We start from the raw sequence: 18,676 nt of genomic DNA on the forward strand, positions 1-18,676 counted from the left end.
GCTGCAGGGTGCCGGTGGGTGGGGGCACAGGGGGCACTCACACCACAATGCACACAGCCCGGGGCAACTGGAATCAAACCATTTATTTCACAGTCCGGGGGCAGCCCCGCCCCGCTGATAAACCAGTGCCCGTTGGGAAGAATAACCGAAGTCTCAGGAGTGACTGTTGGGCGCTGAAGCAAGCTCACAGGGCGGGGCAGCTCTGAGGGTGCAGGTGGCTGGGCAGGTACTAAGGGGCAAAGTTGAATGAGGCACCCACTCCTAGAGCGTGGGCTGTCCCTGCTGATAGGGTGGGTGATGGCCAGTGTCTGTAGCTTCTCCAGCTCCACCCGTAGGGGAGAAGGCAGGGGCAGACAGGGCAGCTGCACCCCCAGAGGACCTGGGAGAGCCAAGGGCTGGGGCACACCTGGGCACCCTTAGTGTTTGACATGAGAGGTTGAGGGGCCTGAGAGTCAATTGTCCTTGGCAGTCAGGGAGTAGGCCCTGGTGAGACTCCAGGCTTTGTACACCTGGAACCACAGAGAGTGCCAGAAGGCAGGGACAGAGCGGGAGAGAGGCCTTCGGCCCCAGCCTCCAGAAGCCCAGTGCCCCCTGAGGCCCCGCCTGTGGACAGAGCAGCCTGGCCTGGCACTGCCCAGCGGTGTAGTGCTCAGGCCTCGGCCACCTCCCCAGAGGGGTCAGTGGTGGGCGTAGCTGGGGTCTGGCAACCCTACGGCGACAGCAGCAGCTGGACGAGCTTCTGGAACTGCTCTCGGTGCTCGTAAATGTAGACCTCGGTCTCCCAGAGGGCGTTAACCAACACCAAGTCGCTGACCTCGTCCAGCATGATGTCTGTCCCCAGCTGGGGGTTCAATCTGCCCAAGTCAAGGAGGAGGGGTCACTCCAGGACTCTTGGCCTGGGTGGGGGACAAGAGCTAGGATTTGGAAAGGGGAAGGCCCGTGCCAAGGACGGGGGTGGGGAAGGGCTGAGGGCCAGGCTGGCGGAGCCCCACCTGAAGTACTGGATGCCGACCATCTCGCACCAGGCCCGGGCCCGGTCCACGGCCCGCCCGTCCGGATCCGTGCACTGGCGAGAAGCAGCCTCCGTGAGTGTCCCGCACATGCCACACGCACAGCGCCTGCCCGGGACCCCGGGCTCCCATCTGGCTTAGCCACATGTCAGGAGAGGGACTCTGGGCAAGTCCCCTCCGCTGGGCTGCAGTGACTGTCCCAGTTGTGTAAGCAGAGGGACACGGTCTGTGGCTCTGACAGGTGGCTCAGCAGGGTCCATTCAGGGTCAATGAGCATGGTGGGGGCAGGCAGGCACTAAGGGGACAGGCCTCCACGTCTCCCACCCCCCCATGCACGCCCCCCTCTCCAGCTTTCATCCCACCAATTTTCTGGGCTTCCACACGGGGCTGTTTGGAGGAAGGGACCCACAGCTACAACCCGAAACTCATGCTGCAAGTGGCCCCTGAGGGTCCCTGCTGGCACTGAGACTGCATTGGGGACCCCCGCCCTGGGCTGGCTGAAGAGGGCCAGGAGAGCCTCCCTGATACCCAGGGTACCCAGGAGAGGCGAAGGCATCATCCTGGGGGTGAGGAGCCCGTACTCACACAGTCCACCACCATTTTGCCCAGTTCCTTGGCTCCAAAAACAGTCTTAGCCAGTTCCCAGGGGTTGCTGGGACGGAAGACGTCCACACAAGTCACGGGTACCTGTGGGGACCTCCCTGTCCCCAGAGAGACGACGAGGGAGAGTTTCTTTACCTTGTCGCTCTGACCCTATTGGGGACAGGACAGGGGCAGTGAGAGGAGGCCTTGCCCTGGTGGGCCTTTCCCAGGGCCGTGACAGGGGCAGCGCTTGGGTCCCGGGGGAGCATGAGGAGGCTGGCCAGGCCTCCTCCTGTGCTCCGGAACAAGCTCTGCTGCCTCCTTGCTGGTGACCTTGATGAGTCACTCCAACCCAGGCTCGTCATCCACAACAGGAGGCAGCTTAGATGGACGAGGTCAGAGGACCGACCCTTCCTCATCCCACTGCCTCCTCCTCCAGGAAACCTGCCCTGCCCTGCGTGTCCCCTAGAGGGCGCTCACCTCTCTGAAGGCAGAGCCTGCGCCTCCCCACCCAGGGGCTGCACCCAGAACTCAGTGATGACCCCAGTGGTGACCAAGGCCAGCAAGGATATGGCACACCCGAGGTCAGGCACTGTTCTAAAGACCTTACAGACAGGAGCACAAGGAAGCCTCCTGGCAGTCCCCAGGCCGGTGCTGTCAGTGAGCCCATTCAGTGGCTGAAGTGAAGGGCGGGCAGAGCCAGGACCCAAACCCAGAGGCCGGTGCACCACTTAGTGCCAACTGGGCCTGGGAGCCCCTCCCAGCACAGTGCTCTGGGTAGACCCCACCGCTCAGGCAGGTGCCAGCGTGGGGTAAAACTGCTGCTGAGCGCACGAATCAGGACCTCACCAGGGAGACCCATCTGCTCTCCTCGGAGTCAGCCCTTCAGGAGTGCTGAAACGGGGTGGTGGCAGTGGGCAGTCACGTCTGGCCCCTCCAACCTGGGGTGGCTCTCACCTTGCGGATCATGTCCTGGTTGTACTCATGGATCTCGGTCATGGCGTCCAGCGTGGGGTTGTTGGCCAGCAGCCCACCATCCAGGAAGCGCCCAATAGGCCGGAAGTAGGTGGGGGCTGCCCCACTGCTCCGGGCTGCCTGCCACACCAGCTGCTCTGGGGGTGGGGGGGAGGGTGGCTCAGTGGGACGAGGGGCTGGTATAAACCTGAGCTCTTTGGATCGTAGTGGGCGTGTGTGAGCGTGTGCGGGGCTGCAGGGTGAGGAGAGGCGGGGAACTCTTCAGGAACAGGCCGGACAAGGCCACACTGTCTGGCCCCACCGTCTGGCCCCGCCATCCTGGCAGGAGGCAGGTGCAACTGGGGGTCTCTGGGGGCCTTCTCTAGCCTGTCTGAGGCCTGACAGCTCCCCGGCTCTGCCTGTCCTCAGCCAATGAGAACTCAGGGCAACAGGTAGGAGGGTGGGGGCTAGGGGTACCCAGTGGCAAACTCACGACTCCCACCCAGCACCCCGCAGACTTGAGGGTCAATCAAATCCCACAGATGCACCAAACATGGTTTTAACCTGAGGGATGAGTTGGAGGCTTTAGGTTAATATTCTGGCTGAAACGAGGCTCCCGTACAGGCTCTGGAGCCTCGTAGTTCCGGAAGAGATGGAGCTCAGCCGGCTGCCGGTCAGACAGCGTCCCCGTCAGCATCACCCTGGGGAGAAACAAGAACAGGACAGCTGAAGTCCCTGTCCCACCTGTCCCTGGCGATCCACTTCTGGGAATTCATCCCAGGATGCTGTCGCACTCGCGGAGGTGGGCACGCATGAGGGTCTCAAGGGCAGCATCACTTGTTGAAGCAAACGACTGGCCATAACCAAACTGCCACCTGCGGGTCAGAGATCTGTGTCGCTGCCCAAGGACCAGGAAATGCTCTATGTACTTACTGATAGGCACCAAGCGCCAAGATTTACGATCACATGGAAAACAAGGCTTAGGACAGCCTGCGCAGCACGGCATCCCTTATTTAAAAACCACTCCCCCCAACACCCATGTACCTGTTTGCTCTTTGAAACCTCTGCAATATTCTGTCCACCAGGTGAGTTTATAACTTCTGTCGAGACCTCCGTGAATACTCTGGGGAGAGGGAGACTGGCACAGCCCCCCTCGGACCCCAGCACGCACGAAGGCTCTTCCCCAGGTCCTGGCTGTCTAGCCCGGGGGTTCCGTTTTAGGATGTCTGTCCTGAAGGAACAGCCCCAGTTACAGCGAAGGCTTCCCGCAGGAGGCTCTCCATCTCGGTGCGACTTACTACAGTGGAGAACGAACCAGTCTAACTGGGAACGACAGAGGGAGTAAGTGCACGCGGAAGTGCTTCTCAGCCGTTCAGAATCACGCTTGCCAGGAGCCCAGAGCAAACAGCCACACATCTGTCACCTTGTAAAGATGGATATAAAGGAAAGGGGACAGAAAGCCGCATGGGAAAAAATGCCAGTTTTCCATTTCTGGGAATACTGGGGAAAGGTCATTTGAATAATTGTCTCACTGGACGAAAAATTAAATGCTTAAAAAGACAGTTTTTGAAAATCTACTTAAAAGCATAGACCTGACGAGACAGAAAGGGAACGTCAGGGGGACTTCTGAGGGTAAGCAGGAGCCCAGAGAGGTGAGTGGGGCAGACACAGCTCTGACCCAGAGGCAGACACCAAACTCAGTCAATGTAAACGTCAGTGTTGACGGCCACATGGGGCCAGAGGGACGGAGTTGAACCCCAGGGCCCACCGAAGGTTAGGGGTCTAGTGAGAGACCCTGCCTATATTAGGTTGGGACCCCAAAGGGCTATACTCTTGGACAAGGTGGACCAGAAATAAACCTGCCCCCTTCCCACCCCTGCAGGGTGTGGGAGGAGTTGCCCCGGCACTGGACAAAAGAGGGAGAAAACACCCCCTAAAAAGGAATAACCACAACTCAGTCTCCTTCCCATTTGCATCACCGGGTAAGTCTCAGAACCTTCACGTCAAGAATTTCGTTAGAGTGGCCCCAGATGGGCGTGTACCTTGGGGACCTTAAAGAGACAGCACAAGACACCCTGAAGGCAGAAGCTCTCATTCTAGCCTCGCAGAACCTGCACGTATTCTTCTTCAATACGAAGAAACACCATATGGCTAAAAGGGGGGGGGGCACCACGAAATAAAACACTGTGAATGAGAACCAGCAAAACCCAACACAGACAGTGAAACATACCTGCATAGAATGCAGACATCTGAATCCTCAAAGAACATAAAACTTATAACATTTGAAGGCATCGAGGACAAGCCTGATATCTTCAGGGAAGAGGAAACTAAGTAATGACCTAGAATATTTGAAGAACCAAGAGCACTTCTAGAAATTAAACAACAAACCAATAAAGGGGGGAAAAAACGCAGTGGATATGGGAAATGGAAATTTAAATAAAGTTGCAGAGAGAATTTGTGAACTGGAAAATGGGTAGGTAGAAATGATCCAGAACACAACCCAGAGAGGTACAACAATAGAAGACAGAGGCACAGCTGAGACACGTGGAGGCCAGAACAGGTCTCACTGTGTCTAGCTGGAGCCAGAAGCACCGGGGAGGAAGGACCACGCAGAGGCGAGTGTCGGCAAGATGATGACGCGGCTCCCCGTGCTGGGGAAAGACGCAGGTCCAAGGATGGCAGGAGACCAAGACGCCCCATGCAGAGGGAAAGGGAAGGAATCCGAGTCGGGATATTTCATAACACAACTAGCCGCAGAGCACGAAACACAAAGAAACACATAAAGGCCTCCAGAGAGAACAGACCAATCACCTTCCGAAGAGTAACAGTCAGACTGGAACCGACTTTTCACATGCAACAATGGAAGCGAAAAGCAGACAGAATGAGTGACATTGCGCACGCTTTCCAAGGAAATCGCCGACCTAGAATTGTGTGCCCAACTGGAATGAGAGAGAAACAAAGCTAGTTGCAACGGGAGAGAGTGACATAAACCTACTTTCCAATAATCCTGCTAGCGAGGAGTGCAGCAGGGGCAGACCCTCCCCACAGGGGGAGGAATCCCCACAAAAAGGAATGTACTTCAGGCAGAAGGAGCATGGCCACGGATGGAGCCTGAGAGGCAGGAAAGAATGCAGAGCAAAGAAGGGACACACATGTACACACACACACATGCACACACACATGTCCGATGCTGTGCCAGAGCCAGCTCATACTGGCTTGTGAGAACCTATTGCTAAATCTCAAAGCTGGTTGCTGAACTGCTGGAAGCTTGAAATCGGCCACAGTAGGAGTATTTATGCCATTGGAACCGGCAGAGCCCATACAAATCAGGGCTTTCCCCCAGAGATCTGGTTTACTGGCACGCTGCTCAGTCAAGTCTAAGTAAGCATCAGTTTCAAAAAGCAGTAATATCTCATAAGACTTTTAAAAAACACAGTAGATTTAAAATATGGAAAATCAATTATAGATAAGGAAAGGCACGTGGAATTAATGAAATCAAGCTCACTCATGAACATGGATGCAAAACCCTAAGCAAAATACGAGCAAATGGAACCGATCAGAATTCTCCCTGTAAAAGGCACCGGGACTTGAACAGGCACCTGTACACACAGCTGTGTGCCCAGCAGTGTCATTCACAACCATGAACAGGTGGAAAGACCCAAATGTCCGCCAAGAGACGAATGGACAAAGGTATATATATTCTAGGTCATTACTTAGTTTCCAAGTATATATATGCTCCATGGGGCGTGTTCAGCTTTTAAAAAGAAGGGGATTCTGACACACACTACAGTGTGGGTGAGCCTCGTGGCACTACACTGAGGACCCCGCGCTACGCCAGCCGCAAGGAGACAAACACGGTACGGTCCCCCGTGCGGGAGGCGCTTAGAGTGGCTGTGCTCAGAGAGTCACACAGTAGCAAGGCAGGGGCTGGGGGAGAGGGGACGGGGGTGTTCAATGGGAGGGAACAGTGTCCGTTTTGCAAGATGACAAATGTCGGGAGGTTAGTGCCACCACAGTGTGGAGATACTGGACACCACGAACTGCATACTTACAATAATTAAGATGGTACATTTTATGTCATATGTATTTTACAACGCTTCAAATTTTAAAATAAATGAAAACGCTATTTGTAAATACAAGCTACAGTTAGAAAATGAACTGTTTTTAAATGTATAACTCATGATAGCACAAACCACACGCAGAGCCTTGAATAAGAAGAATGGACGTGTGAGACCCCTCTCGGCGAAGTCAGGGAACGGCACGGAGCAACTCGGCGGGCTGTGCTCGAAGACTCGGCATTTTCAGGGGTCAGCGCTCCCCAGACAAGCCCACAGACTCCGCGCTGGGACTCCCGGAAACAAATCTCCATCAAAACCCCACCAGGGATAACCAAGATGGCGACGTAGGTAGACACACTGCGCCTCCTCGCACAACCAGAACTGACAGAAAATCGAACGGCAAGGAAGTCCGACACCAAGGAAATGAAAAATAAACATTCATCCAGACCGGTAGGAGGGGAGCAGACGGGCTGCCGGGGCGGAGAGGACTCACGCGGCCGTGGCGGGACCGAGACTGGCGGAGTGTGGGACGAACAGGGCAGGCAGTCTGACCACTGGCAGACCCTGTGGCCCCACACTCGCGCACAGATAAACCGGACAAACGGTGGAGAGCAAAGCAGACCGCGCAACCCAGGGCTCCAGACCGCGCAACCCAGGGCTCCAGCGCGGGCAGGGGGTGGGGTGGGGGGGGGAATAAAGCCTCAAACCTCTGATTGAAAACGCCCATGGGGGTTGGGGCAGCAGCAGGAGAGACTCCCAGCCTCACAGGAGAGGTTGTTGGAGAGACCCACAGGGGCCTAGGGCGTGCACAAGCCCACCCACTCAGGAACCAGCACCAGAGGGGCCCAGTTTGATTGTGGGTAGCACAGAGAGTGACTGAAATCCGGTGGAAAGTGGAGCGGGCGCCATTGCTTCCTCTCAGCCCCTCCCCCACGTATAGCGTCACAGCGCAGCGACCAGCGTTACCCCGCCCCGCCCCGGGAACACCTAAGGCTCTGCCCCTCTATGTAACAGGCACACCAAGACAAAAAAAATGGCCCAAATGAAAGAACAGATCAAAGCTCCAGAAAAAATACAACTAAACAAGGAAGACATAGCCAACCTATCAGATGCACAGTTCAAAATACTGGTAGTCAGAATGCTCACAGAAATGGTTTAGTATGGTCACAAATTAGATGAAAAAATGAAGGCTATGCTAAGAGAAACAACGGAAAATGTACAGGGAACCAATAGTGATGCGAAGGAAACTGGGACTCAAATCAACGGTGTGGACCAGAAGGAAGAAAGAAACATCCAACCAGGAAAGAATGAAGAAACAAGAACTCAGGAAAATGAGGAGAGGCTTAGGAACCTCCAGGACATCTTGAAACATTCCAACATCCGAATTATGGGGGTGCCAGAAGGAGAAGAGGAAGAACAAAAATTTGAAAACTTATTTGAACAAATAATGTAGGAGAACTTCCCTAATATGGTAAAGGAAATAGACTTCCAGGAAGTCCATGAAGCTCAGAGAGTCCCAAAGAAGCTGGACCCAAGGAGGAACACACCAAGGCACATCATAATTACATTCCCCAAGATTAAGCAGAAGGAGAGAATCTTAGAAGCAGCAAGAGAAAAGGACACAGTTACCTACAAAGGACTTCCCATAAGACTGTCAGCTGATTTCTCAAAAGAGACCTTACAGGCAAGAAGGGGCTGGAAAGAAGTATTCCAAGTCATGAAAGGCAAGGACCTACATCCAAGATTACTGTATCCAGCAAAGCTATCATTTAGAATGGAAGGGCAGATAAAGTGCTACTCAGATAAGGTCAAGTTAAAGGAGTTCATCATCCCCAAGCCCTTACTATATGAAATGTTAAAGGGATTTATCTAAGAAAAAGAAGATAAAAAATATGAACAATAAAAATGACAGCAAACACACAGTTATTAACAATCACACCTAAAACAAAAACAAAAGCAAACTAAGCAAACAACTAGAACAGGAACAGAACCACAGAAATGGAGATCACATGTAGGGTTATCAACAGGGGATTGGGAGAGGGAGAGAAGGGGGAAAGGTACAGAGAATAAGTAGCATAAATGGTAGGTAGAAAATAGTCAGGGGGAGGGTAAGAATAGTGTAGGAAATGTAGAAGCCAAAGAACTTATATGTATGACCCATGGACATGAACTATAGGGGGGAATGTGGGAGGGAGGGGGTGGGCAGGATGGAGTGGAGTGGGGGTGGAAATGGGACAACTGTAACAGCATAATCAATAAATATATTAAAAAAAAATCCACCAGGCTCTGATCTTCTGTAGAACCTGAAACCTCGTCCTACCGTTTACACGGACGCACACGCAGCAACAACTAACCTTTATCCAGACTTGCATGTGCCGAGCGCTTTATAAATATGAACTTGTTTACTCTGCATGAAAAGCCCAGGAGGCAGGTTCCCTTTTTCTAGGACAGGAGACTTCAGGGTGCAGGCCCTTAACCACTCCTCCACAGGGCCTCCAAGAAGAGCCGTGACACTCTGGAAGGTGAAGGTCAAGACGGCAGGTCCTGCTGCCCAGGGTGTCAGGACTTGGTGTCACGCCGCAGACCGAGGGCTCCTTAGTCTGGGCACAGACACCCGGCCCAGGGAGCGGGATGCAGCCCAAAAGAGACCCGAGCAAGGACCCCTGACCCGCCCCGAGGGGACAGGCTGGGGAAACTCGCTGTCCACGCGGGAAACATGGAGCGGGGTCTTCCCAGCCACTGAGCAATCCCGGGTTCACAAAGGCCACAACACGCACGGCAGCGTTAGGGAGCTTCCGGACCTGATGCAGGACACTGGCTTCCTGCCTTCGGTTAAGGATGGGATCTGAAATGCGACGTAAAAGAACAAACTCCACAGAGGAAAACATTTATAAATTCTCCTATGTTAAGAATACCTGGTCACCAACAAAACACCTTAAAGGGCGTGAAAAGGCAAGCCATGGAGTGGGAGGAATGATTTCAAATCCATACATCCATCAAAGGACTAGTTTCCAAAAAATAAAAAAAGGTCATTACGAAGCCTCATAACCCCAACATTGCACAACCCAATTTTGTCCAAAATAGCAAAACGCTTGAACAGGAATGTTACAAAAGAGGAAATCCGAAGGGTCTTTAAACCTGTGATATGAAAAGCTGTTTGAACCTCCCCAGCCATCAGAGAAACGAAAATTCAAAACACACACAGAGATGCCACCGTACACCCCCCAGGTCTGTAAAGGTAAAAATGTTTGACAATTAGCAAAAATGCAGAGCAACGGAACTCTCAAAAAACAGCAAGTGGAGTGAAAATAGAAACCAGCCCTTTGGAAAATGGTCGGGCAGAACCTGAGGGGGGCGGCCAGGCGCCCTGAGACTCGGCAGCCCCACTCCCAGGCACGTCCGTGCTCCAGGGGGACCTGTACACGCGTGGGCCAGAAAACAAGCCCCACGGAGTCTGCTGCAGCTCTCTTTGCAGGAGCTCAACCTGGAAGCAGCCTGCGTGTCTGTCCGAAGGACTCAGAGAAATAACTGTGGGCTGTCTGACGAGCCAGGATGATGAAGCACAGCCTCCCTGCCCCCCCCCCCGCCCCAAGCAGGGCCTACGCTCCCAAACACAGCAGTGGGGCAGAGAGAGCACACAAATCGACTCCGTCTGGGGCTGGAGACAGGCCCAGGAAGCCCCACTGCACAGTCAGCGGAGTGGCTGGCTGCCCCAGCGGGAGGGCCGGGGCTGTGATGGGGGCGGGGCACGTAGTATAGGGGCTTCTGGACCTCTGGCAGGTGGTCATGTGAGCATTTGCTTTCTACTTATTCACTGATGTGGTTTATGTCCTTTTCTAAATGTAAGTTTTATTTCACCACAAAAAAGAGGAAAGAATGTCTAGGATAAAATAAACAAAAATGTTTTTAAAACATTGTACTTTGATTAATAAGTCTTGGATGATATTTTCCAAATCTCCTTAAAAGACTATACATTATTCTTCAATGGAAAAAAAAAAAAAAGCTATATTATAAAAACAAATCCTCCCAAGCCCTCTAGGTCTCGCTTACACTTCACTTCCTCCAGGAAGCCCTCCCAGACCACCCTCAGCCCTCTGACTCTTGCACCCACGGACGGCCAGTGATGAACACTTTCCAGCAGCCGGCTCTGGGGCAGGCGCTGTGCTAGGTGCTGGGACTGCAGAAGAAACAGGGCAGTTGTGTTCCTACTTTAGGGAGCTCCCTGTCTGGCGGGCAAGACGGGAATGACACAGACACTAAAGTAATTCCGGGGAGGGGGGTACTACCAAGTAGCGGTGCTGGAGGCTCTTCTGGAACCTCTAAACTAAGCCCATACCACCTTCCTTGCATGGCTCCCACTCTTTCAGGGGACTTGTCTCCCAACCACACCACAAGCCTTGCCACCTGGTGCTCACATCTACTCCCCCACCTCCCCATCATGTGTGCATGCTCACGCACACAGGGAGCCCCGGGAACAGCCGTGCTCAGCACAGAAGTCCTGACTGTGTGTTGGCTGAGCATCGACCCCCTTTGCCTCTAGGGCATGCGGTTTGGGTGGAAAAACATCAGATATGGGTGGAGGGTGTTTTCCACCCGTGTTCTCCAGGAGCCCCTCATTTCCACGGGAAGAAGCTGTTCCCTGCCCCAGCTTTAATCAGACCAGGACTGGGAGCCTCTGCCCCAGAGCAGCTGACAGGGAGCAGAGCTGGGGCCACGGCCCCCGTGCCCCACCGAGCAGGCTCACTTTGGCTTCCTGACATCCATCATCTTGGTGTGCTCGCCGAACTCCTGCTTCAGGAACTCCTCCAGGGGCCCCGACTCGTAGGGTCTCGAGCCCCGGAACACCTCGTCCTTCATGCGGAAGTACACACCGCGCATGTAGGCCATGGACTTGCCTAGGAACAAGGGGGTCGGAGGTGGGGAGAGGCACCAGGCCCGAGCACAGTGGCTGGAGGCACTGACCGAGCCCCTCCTCTGCACCCCCACTTAAGCGGTCCAGACAGCCCTATGAAGGACATATCACTTGAGTCAAGGTGAGTCCAGCCCAGAAGCTGACAGGTCTTGACCTCGACCTGCCCTGCGCCCACCATCCAGGGGCTGCCCTCACTGTGCAGAATGGCCAGGGCCAGGATGCCTCCCGTGCTGGTCCCGGCCACCCAGTCGAAGAGGTCCTTGGTGGCAACGCCTGAGGCCTTCTCAATGGCGATGAGGAGCTGGATGATGACCAGGCCTTTCACACCCCCTCCGTCCAGGCAGAGCAGGTGGTCGTGGCTGTGGTGGGGACAGCAGTAGGAGGGAAGAGGGCTCCATCACAGCCCGGCACTCTACCTCTGCACTCAAGTAAGCCCCTGACCCCAGGCATCAATGCCAAGGCAGCAGTGTAAGCACGAGAAACCGTGCCTACGGAAGTCCTCCCTGCTCCCTGCCGGGGCTTGGCACTGCGGCCCGACCAGGGGAGAGCCCATAGCCATAGATCACGCCTTGGCTTGGAAGACCTGGGCTTGTCTCCGCTCTGACACTCACTCTGTGTGACCTTGAGAAGGACTCAACCCCTGGGGGACTCAGGTTCTGCGGTCACTAATCCCTCCCTAGGAAGGCTGCTGGGGTAGGAGTGCAGGACAGTAATAAACAGAGAATAAGCCACCTCTATTACTAGGGGAGAGGTGGGGAGAGCTGCCAATGCAAACATCATCTGTCCTGGTGGCTGGCTACGCTGGCAGGCGCTGGTTCTGGGCCTGGGACTGTCGTCCAGGACATGGTATGGACTTCTTCTCTGTGCCCACCACCCAGGCCTGCCTCTTGCAACAGGCCCAGGTACACCGCAGGGCTCGGGCAAGCGGACCAGCCCGCCAGCTCAGTGCAGGGAGGCAGGGTCAGGAGCAGGCCCTGGTCTCTCCAGAGGGCTGTGGGCCACCTCCCCCACAACCATGGTACCGTCTCAGGGGAGGGACAGGACTGCAGCCAGCTCCATCACGTGACCCAGCGCCTGCACAGCCGCTGACAAAGGAGCAGACCCAGGCTCTCTACAGACTCCTCCCTGCGAACCACAGGGGACTCAAGCTGCCCCACAGGGCTGTGGGCAGGCTGGACAGAACCGCAGAGCCCTCTGCGGGTACCTGGCAGAGGCCTCGCACTTGCGGCCCCCTTCCCTCCTCACTTACATGCGCTTCTCGTCCCGCATGGAGCTCAGGATGAAGGTCGGCTTCCGGGCCCGGGAGATGTGCACGAGGTCCTGCAGCTCTGCGGGCACAGGGCGGCTGGGCAGGGCTGGGCAGAGGCCAGGTCCTCCTGCCACCCCCCCGGAGGCTCAGGAGCAGATCTGCAGCTGTGCCCTCACCCCACTGTCCCCAGCAGGAGCTTCTGCCTGCAGCCCCCAGGAAGGGCTTTGTCCCAGGAAGCAGCTGAGCCAGAGCCCACAGCTCCTCTGGAGAAACGGGCTGGAACGGATGGGAGCCCACTGCTCTGGGAAGGGCCCCCAGCAGGCCCCGCCAGCGCCCGGATTCACCTCAATATCTGCCTCCCAAAGCTGCGAGGCCCAAGCACCTGAGTGTCCTGTGCTTTGCGGCTCACAGCGAGGTTCCCCGCCCGTCCACCTGGTGTGGCCGACAACCGCCAGCACCTCGGCTGCTATTTACAGAGCCAATTTACAGGTGAGGCTCAGAGGTCCCGCAACTCGTCCAAGGTCACTGAGCCAAAGGGCTGAGTCAGGATGCTTCTTGGTATTTAACTCCATGAACGGAGGGAGACAACCTGACCACTCTTCGGATGCCCCTCATCCTGACCCTTCTGGAAACTTCCTCAGTGGCCTCTTGACTTGGATGCACCTGTCCACTCCATTCATGTGCCCAAGGCCCACCCTGTGCCCACTCTGTGCCTGAGCTGCCCTCATGACAAGCAGCCCGGCCCCCAGTGCCTGGCTTAGCAGTTCCATGATATCCAGCCTGATGGGCCCCCTACACCACTGTGCTTGGAGTCTAGAAGCAGGAAGCAGGCAACAGGCAGCAAGGCAGAAGGTACCCCCTCACCAGGGCAAGTGGCCAGAGAGTGGGCAAACTAAGCAGGAGACTGGCCAGGAGAGGCAGCGGGCAGAGTGCCAGGCAGGGGCGGTACGGAAGGGGCGTGTGCTCGCATGCAGCTGAGAGACAGAAGCGGGAGCTTGGCTACAGCAGACTTGGGGCACGGTGGGCTCTGCAGCCCCCCTAGGCCCAGGGTGTTACCCATCAGACGCCGCGCCCCAGGCCCACCATCCAGCCTGGCTTGGGTGACTGACTGCCTGCAAAATTGAGAGATAAAGATGGGGGGCAGGCTCCGGGTATAGGGGGGCAGGCAGAGGAGAGAAGCAGAGCTGGAAGGACTGACTGGCTGCTGGACCTGCCTGTGCTGCACTCCAGGCCAGGCTGGGCTATCCTGGATGGGGGTGCTGGTATCTGCTTCTCCAACAGCAAAAAGACAAAAAAAAAAGAGGCTGGCTTGCCAACCATGGGTTTCTGACTGCCTTGATTGGGCACCCCACTCTCAAATAGTCAAGGGCCTGGGGTGGACTGCCCACAGGAGACCCAGCGTCTCCTCAGGGCTGTCTCCACGGTGCCCAGGATGCCTAGGGCTGATGCTAACTGCCTTTCATGATCAAAAGCCTGTAAGTCACTGAGCTGAACAGGCCAGTGTGGGGCCTCAGGTCTGACAGGGACTCAGCAGTGCTACAGAAACACTCGCTGAAGCCAGAGGGCCCGGGGCTCTGGCACCCCAGCAGGACTCCTCCCTGCCTGCCCTGAGCTCCCAGGGGACAGAGAGAGCCACGAAAGTGCCCACCTCATGGGTGTCAGGGCACACCCAAACCTAAGACCTGTGTCCAGGGTGTCCTCTCAGGGGAAATGCACCATGGGGTGTGGACCAGGGACCCCACCGGCCTCTGGGCTCCATGGGCTGCTGGCTGCCTCCAGAGGCTAACACACCCCGACCTCCCTCCCTCCCTGCTCGTTTTGAAGGTTCCCACGCTGAGGCCCTGTTCTCTCAGGAGCTCTGATCTGAGGGCCTGGGAACCAGCTAGAAAGGAGGGAACATGGGGCCGGGGGAGGGCCTACCTAGGTTGTTTAAGCTGATCGGTGGTGGTGGGGGCTGAGATCTCTCCAGGGAGCAGGAGGAATGCTGTGCTGCTGGGGAGCCCGGATCCGCGGGGTCCCCTGGGAGGAGTGGCAAGTGGTGGTTGGCCCCTATGGCTCTCAGCAGAGTTAAGAGTGCCCTCCTGGTGACAACTGGTGACAGTGTGGGGAGGGGGAGATTGCACAGGATCAGAAGTGATGCCGTCACGCTAGTGAGGGGTACCTCCCTTCCACGCACGGCCCCTCTCCCATCTGTCAGGCTGCCTGGGCATGCAGGTACGCCAAGGGGCCGGGCGCCTGACCCCACCCTGGCAGGGCGTGCAGGCTCCAGTCTGCTCCATCCAAAGCAGCTTTCTAGGGCCAGGGGAGGCATGGGGCTCAGCCGTGGAAAACAGGAGGAGCGGCCGGTGCTGCCCTGCCTGACTGTTTAGGGAACTCCCTCTTTCCCTTTGACTCTGGTGGAGAGAGCAAGACATCCACCTCCAAATGCAGCAGTTCTCCAAAGTGCTGAGGGGAGAGCCTCCTTCAGAGCTCAAAAGGGACTAGCCAGCCAACCAGTAGGGATTTACTCCCATCTGACAAATGGGACGACGGAAAAGGATGCCACAAGAAATAGTGTGCCCATGCACACACGCATGCTCACACACACTGGTGGGTGCACACCCACAGCAAACTCCACAGCTCCCTGAAACCCTCCATGGGGGCTCCAGGCTTCGGGTGAGGAGAATCTGTTTTTTCCAGCCCAAAGCAAAGGTCTCATTAAGTGAGCAAGGAGTGCATGCAGCATGCCTGTGAGCACAGGGGCACGCACACACACTCGAGTAGTGTAATGCATGCAGCGTGCCTATGAGAACAGGGCACGCACACACACTCGAGTGGTGTGATGCATGCAGCGTGCCTGTGAGCACAGGGGCACACACACACACTAATGTAGGGTTCCATCAGTGGATTCCCCAAGGCTGAGGAAGAAGGCTGCAGCCCCGCTCTGTCCCACTCCCTGAACCCTGGCACGCTGGGGTGGGATGGGCCTCACAGGAGAGGATACCAGCTGAGCAAGCCCCTTGGTGGGCTCCATCTCCTGACCGGCCAGGTCCCCAGGTCTTGGGAAAAGGAAGCTTCTGGTCTCAGCCTCCCAGGGCTTCCTAGAAACCCTGTGCGGGGAGCCACTGGGAGTGGGTGCAAACAAGATCCTGGCACCTGAGAGCTGGGGCCTCCCCCTCCCCAGTCCCAGCACCCCACCATCCCTGCCCAATGCTGGACCCACAGAGGTGAACACATACGTTTGCTGATCTTGGAGGCTATGAAGGCAGGAGTCTCCCCAGAGTCGTTTGGGGTGTCCACCTCTGCCCCGAATACAATGAGAGCCTTGACCATCTCCACATTGTCTTTCTGTTGGGGATGAGGGGCGGGGTGGGGGGGAATACACAACAGCTCAGGCAAACGAAGAGAAAAGGGACCCTGGCCTCTTCCACCCTACCCATCAACTTGGTGGGCCTCTTGCTGGTCCTCAGCATGGAAAGGACAGTGGGACCTTTGACCCCCGACCCCACCGATCTGATGTTCTGAAGTCTACACTCTGAAGGCTGGTGCCCTGACAAGCAGGCTTAGTGTCTCCAGGTGAGGGTCTTGGATCCCAGGCAGAAACTGGCAGTCACTCACCCACTAGCCTCACCAGCGCCTCCTCACAGAAAGCAACACATCTATGACCCCCGACCCAGGAACCACGGGGACACTGAAGGGTCAGCTGCTGATTGCAAGGAAAGGGAAGGCTGTTTGCCCGTCAGGCCCAGGGCACCAGTTCTGAGGGGGCAGTGCAGCGCACATCCTCCCTGGCAGCAGCCTCCGAGGGCAGCCTCCCCGCACACAGCACTGTGCAGTTACTACCCAGGGTCTGGGGACACGGCTTGGTGTCCCAGAGCCAGCCCGAAGACCGGCAGCCGGGAAGCCAGAGCTCTGGTCTTATTACCTCCCTCTTCTCAGGGCCCCCTTTCCCTGCCTAGAGGATGAAGAGGTGTGTCTAGAAGGCAGTTGTTCAAACAGTGGGTCACGCACCACTGGATGCATACGGGTACAGGTAACTATGTGGGTTTTAAACATCGATGATGTGGTTCTTTTTGAGTTACCCTTCCTTAGTGGCACTGGTTTGGCCACGTTATGGGAGTGATGTAACATTCCCTTCAAAATAAATTTAAGTCTAAAAGCAAGCCAACATGCAGAAATGGTTAAGCACCCCCTTGTAAAAGTGGTTCGCAAGTGTGCCAAAGCCTGAGAGACGGCCCCACAGGGGGCTGAACAGCGGGAAACGGTGAAGCCTGTCAGCCGTTCTCAAAGTAAGACCTGTGGGCCCATATGACTGTGGGAGACCGTTTTTGAAGGTTCGGGAGGTTAAGCCTGGTCTCATAGGAAATACCAAGGTGTCTGCCTTTGCACCGCGCCCACTTTCGCACCAATGGTGCAAAGACATGGTGGGTACATCAGCTGGCGCCCTAGCACGCAGCAAGGCCGCAGCACCAAACTAATAGTCGTCACAGCTGTCTTCTCTGCCGCGCACTCTCGATCAAAAAACAGCCTGCTAGCCTGCCTGCCCCTCCTCAGAAAGCCCTGGTGCAGTAGCGGGGGTCGCTCTGACAGGCTGTGACCCTGAGTTCACCGCGTGCAGCGTAGTGCGGTGTGGGTGAGACCTTCCTGCGGCCCACCAACGCAGGACGGGCCGGGGAAGGAAAGCGCCTGTGCGCCTGTGTGCCGAGAGCCGAACTAGCTGCTTGTTCGCACAGGACACCGTTTTTCCTTGAGAAGAATGACGGACCCGCAAACTACGATGGTTCAGCCTTGGGGACAGAGGCGGCATTTTGTCACAAATGAAAGTGGCGAGTCCATCACTTTAAGAAAACCCCCCGGCAGTGTTTGGTGCCAACGGTAAAATGTGAGCTTCCGAACAAATACCAGCCTTCCAGAAAACCCGTGTGCCATGACGCGCTTGACGGCATCTGGCAGTTCGCAGGCTTTTCTGACGCGCTCGTGGGCGATCCCTGCCAATGCCGGTTTTCATCACGACAGGGGCTGATGTATTTGGAAGCTAAGCACACTCAGGGAACTGCTGTTTCCCAGGGAGGACACGGACCGTGCATGGGTAAAAGGCCGGTGCAACGGGCAAGAGGTGCCTGTGGACGTGAGTGAGCGAAAAGTGCGGGGAAACGGCCTCGGGGTGCCCGCTGCACCCAGCCTGTCAGCAGCCACCCCGTCAAGTCCTGGGGCGCTATCAAAAACACCCACAGGAATCTGAAAAGGTACAGCTGCATATCTTTCCCAACCACATGTCTCCAACACATCCGACGACACACTGAAACAGAATAAATGTAGCAGGAGATGGGAGGGTTCACGCCTTCTCGAAAGCCAGGCGTCAGAAAGACTCACAAAGACGCAAAACAATGCCATCTCTTCTCAGTCAATTATTTTTGTTCAGGAAAAAAAGGTGTTTTTCATAAAAATATTACTTAGTATGTGATGGGCAAATTACGGCCATATTTTAATCTTTTCGTTATTAATTTCAAAACTCATAATTAGTGAGTCTTTAGAGGGGTCATATGAAAAGTCTTTGGGATCCGGAGTAACCTTTAAGAGCACAAAGGGACCAGACAGACCAAGACGTTTGAGAGCCGCTGAACAGGATCATTCCAAGGGCCCATTCCACCCCGAAAATGGCCGTGGTTTTACTCACAATGTCAGCCTCTGGAGCAGCACCGCCCTACCACCACGACCTCTGGCGTAAACCAGGATGTCTCTGAGTTTGTCCTAAATCGACTTGCTTTAGAGTCCCAGGTCTCTCCCATTCTGTCCCTCCAAGACTCATGACACAGACCCCTGAGCGCTGGCACGGCTGTCGTTATGCGCAACCCAGAGACACGCTCTGTGACACGTTCTGTGAGCAGCCCTCCCGCAGTTGTCGGGGCAGATTGCGGGGCCTTCAGGGGCA

General features: G+C 55.9%; 1 protein-coding gene across 3 annotated transcripts in view; it reads right to left on the minus strand.

Annotated features, from left to right (window-relative positions):
• Window positions 1-68: 68 nt before the first annotated feature.
• Window positions 69-18,676, minus strand: part of PLA2G6 (phospholipase A2 group VI) — a 49,183-nt gene continuing 30,575 nt past the window's right edge. The window contains exons 8-17 of one of the 3 annotated variants that reach the window (XM_053919560.2): window positions 15,984-16,092; window positions 14,686-14,856; window positions 12,766-12,844; window positions 11,712-11,875; window positions 11,349-11,499; window positions 3,111-3,247; window positions 2,550-2,704; window positions 1,596-1,763; window positions 993-1,066; window positions 69-854 (exon numbers count right to left, since the gene is read on the minus strand). In XM_053919560.2, the coding sequence (XP_053775535.1) occupies window positions 710-854; window positions 993-1,066; window positions 1,596-1,763; window positions 2,550-2,704; window positions 3,111-3,247; window positions 11,349-11,499; window positions 11,712-11,875; window positions 12,766-12,844; window positions 14,686-14,856; window positions 15,984-16,092 (1,353 nt within the window). In that variant the 3' untranslated portion in view covers window positions 69-709. Of the gene's footprint in view, window positions 855-992; window positions 1,067-1,595; window positions 1,764-2,549; window positions 2,705-3,110; window positions 3,248-11,348; window positions 11,500-11,711; window positions 11,876-12,765; window positions 12,845-14,685; window positions 14,857-15,983; window positions 16,093-18,676 lie in introns of those variants that run through there. The other 2 variants (XM_053919561.2, XM_053919562.2) reach the window with 2 other exon arrangements.

Source organism: Desmodus rotundus, chromosome 3 (genome assembly GCF_022682495.2).
Source record: "Desmodus rotundus isolate HL8 chromosome 3, HLdesRot8A.1, whole genome shotgun sequence".
In the NCBI taxonomy this organism is placed as follows: domain Eukaryota; kingdom Metazoa; phylum Chordata; class Mammalia; order Chiroptera; family Phyllostomidae; genus Desmodus; species Desmodus rotundus.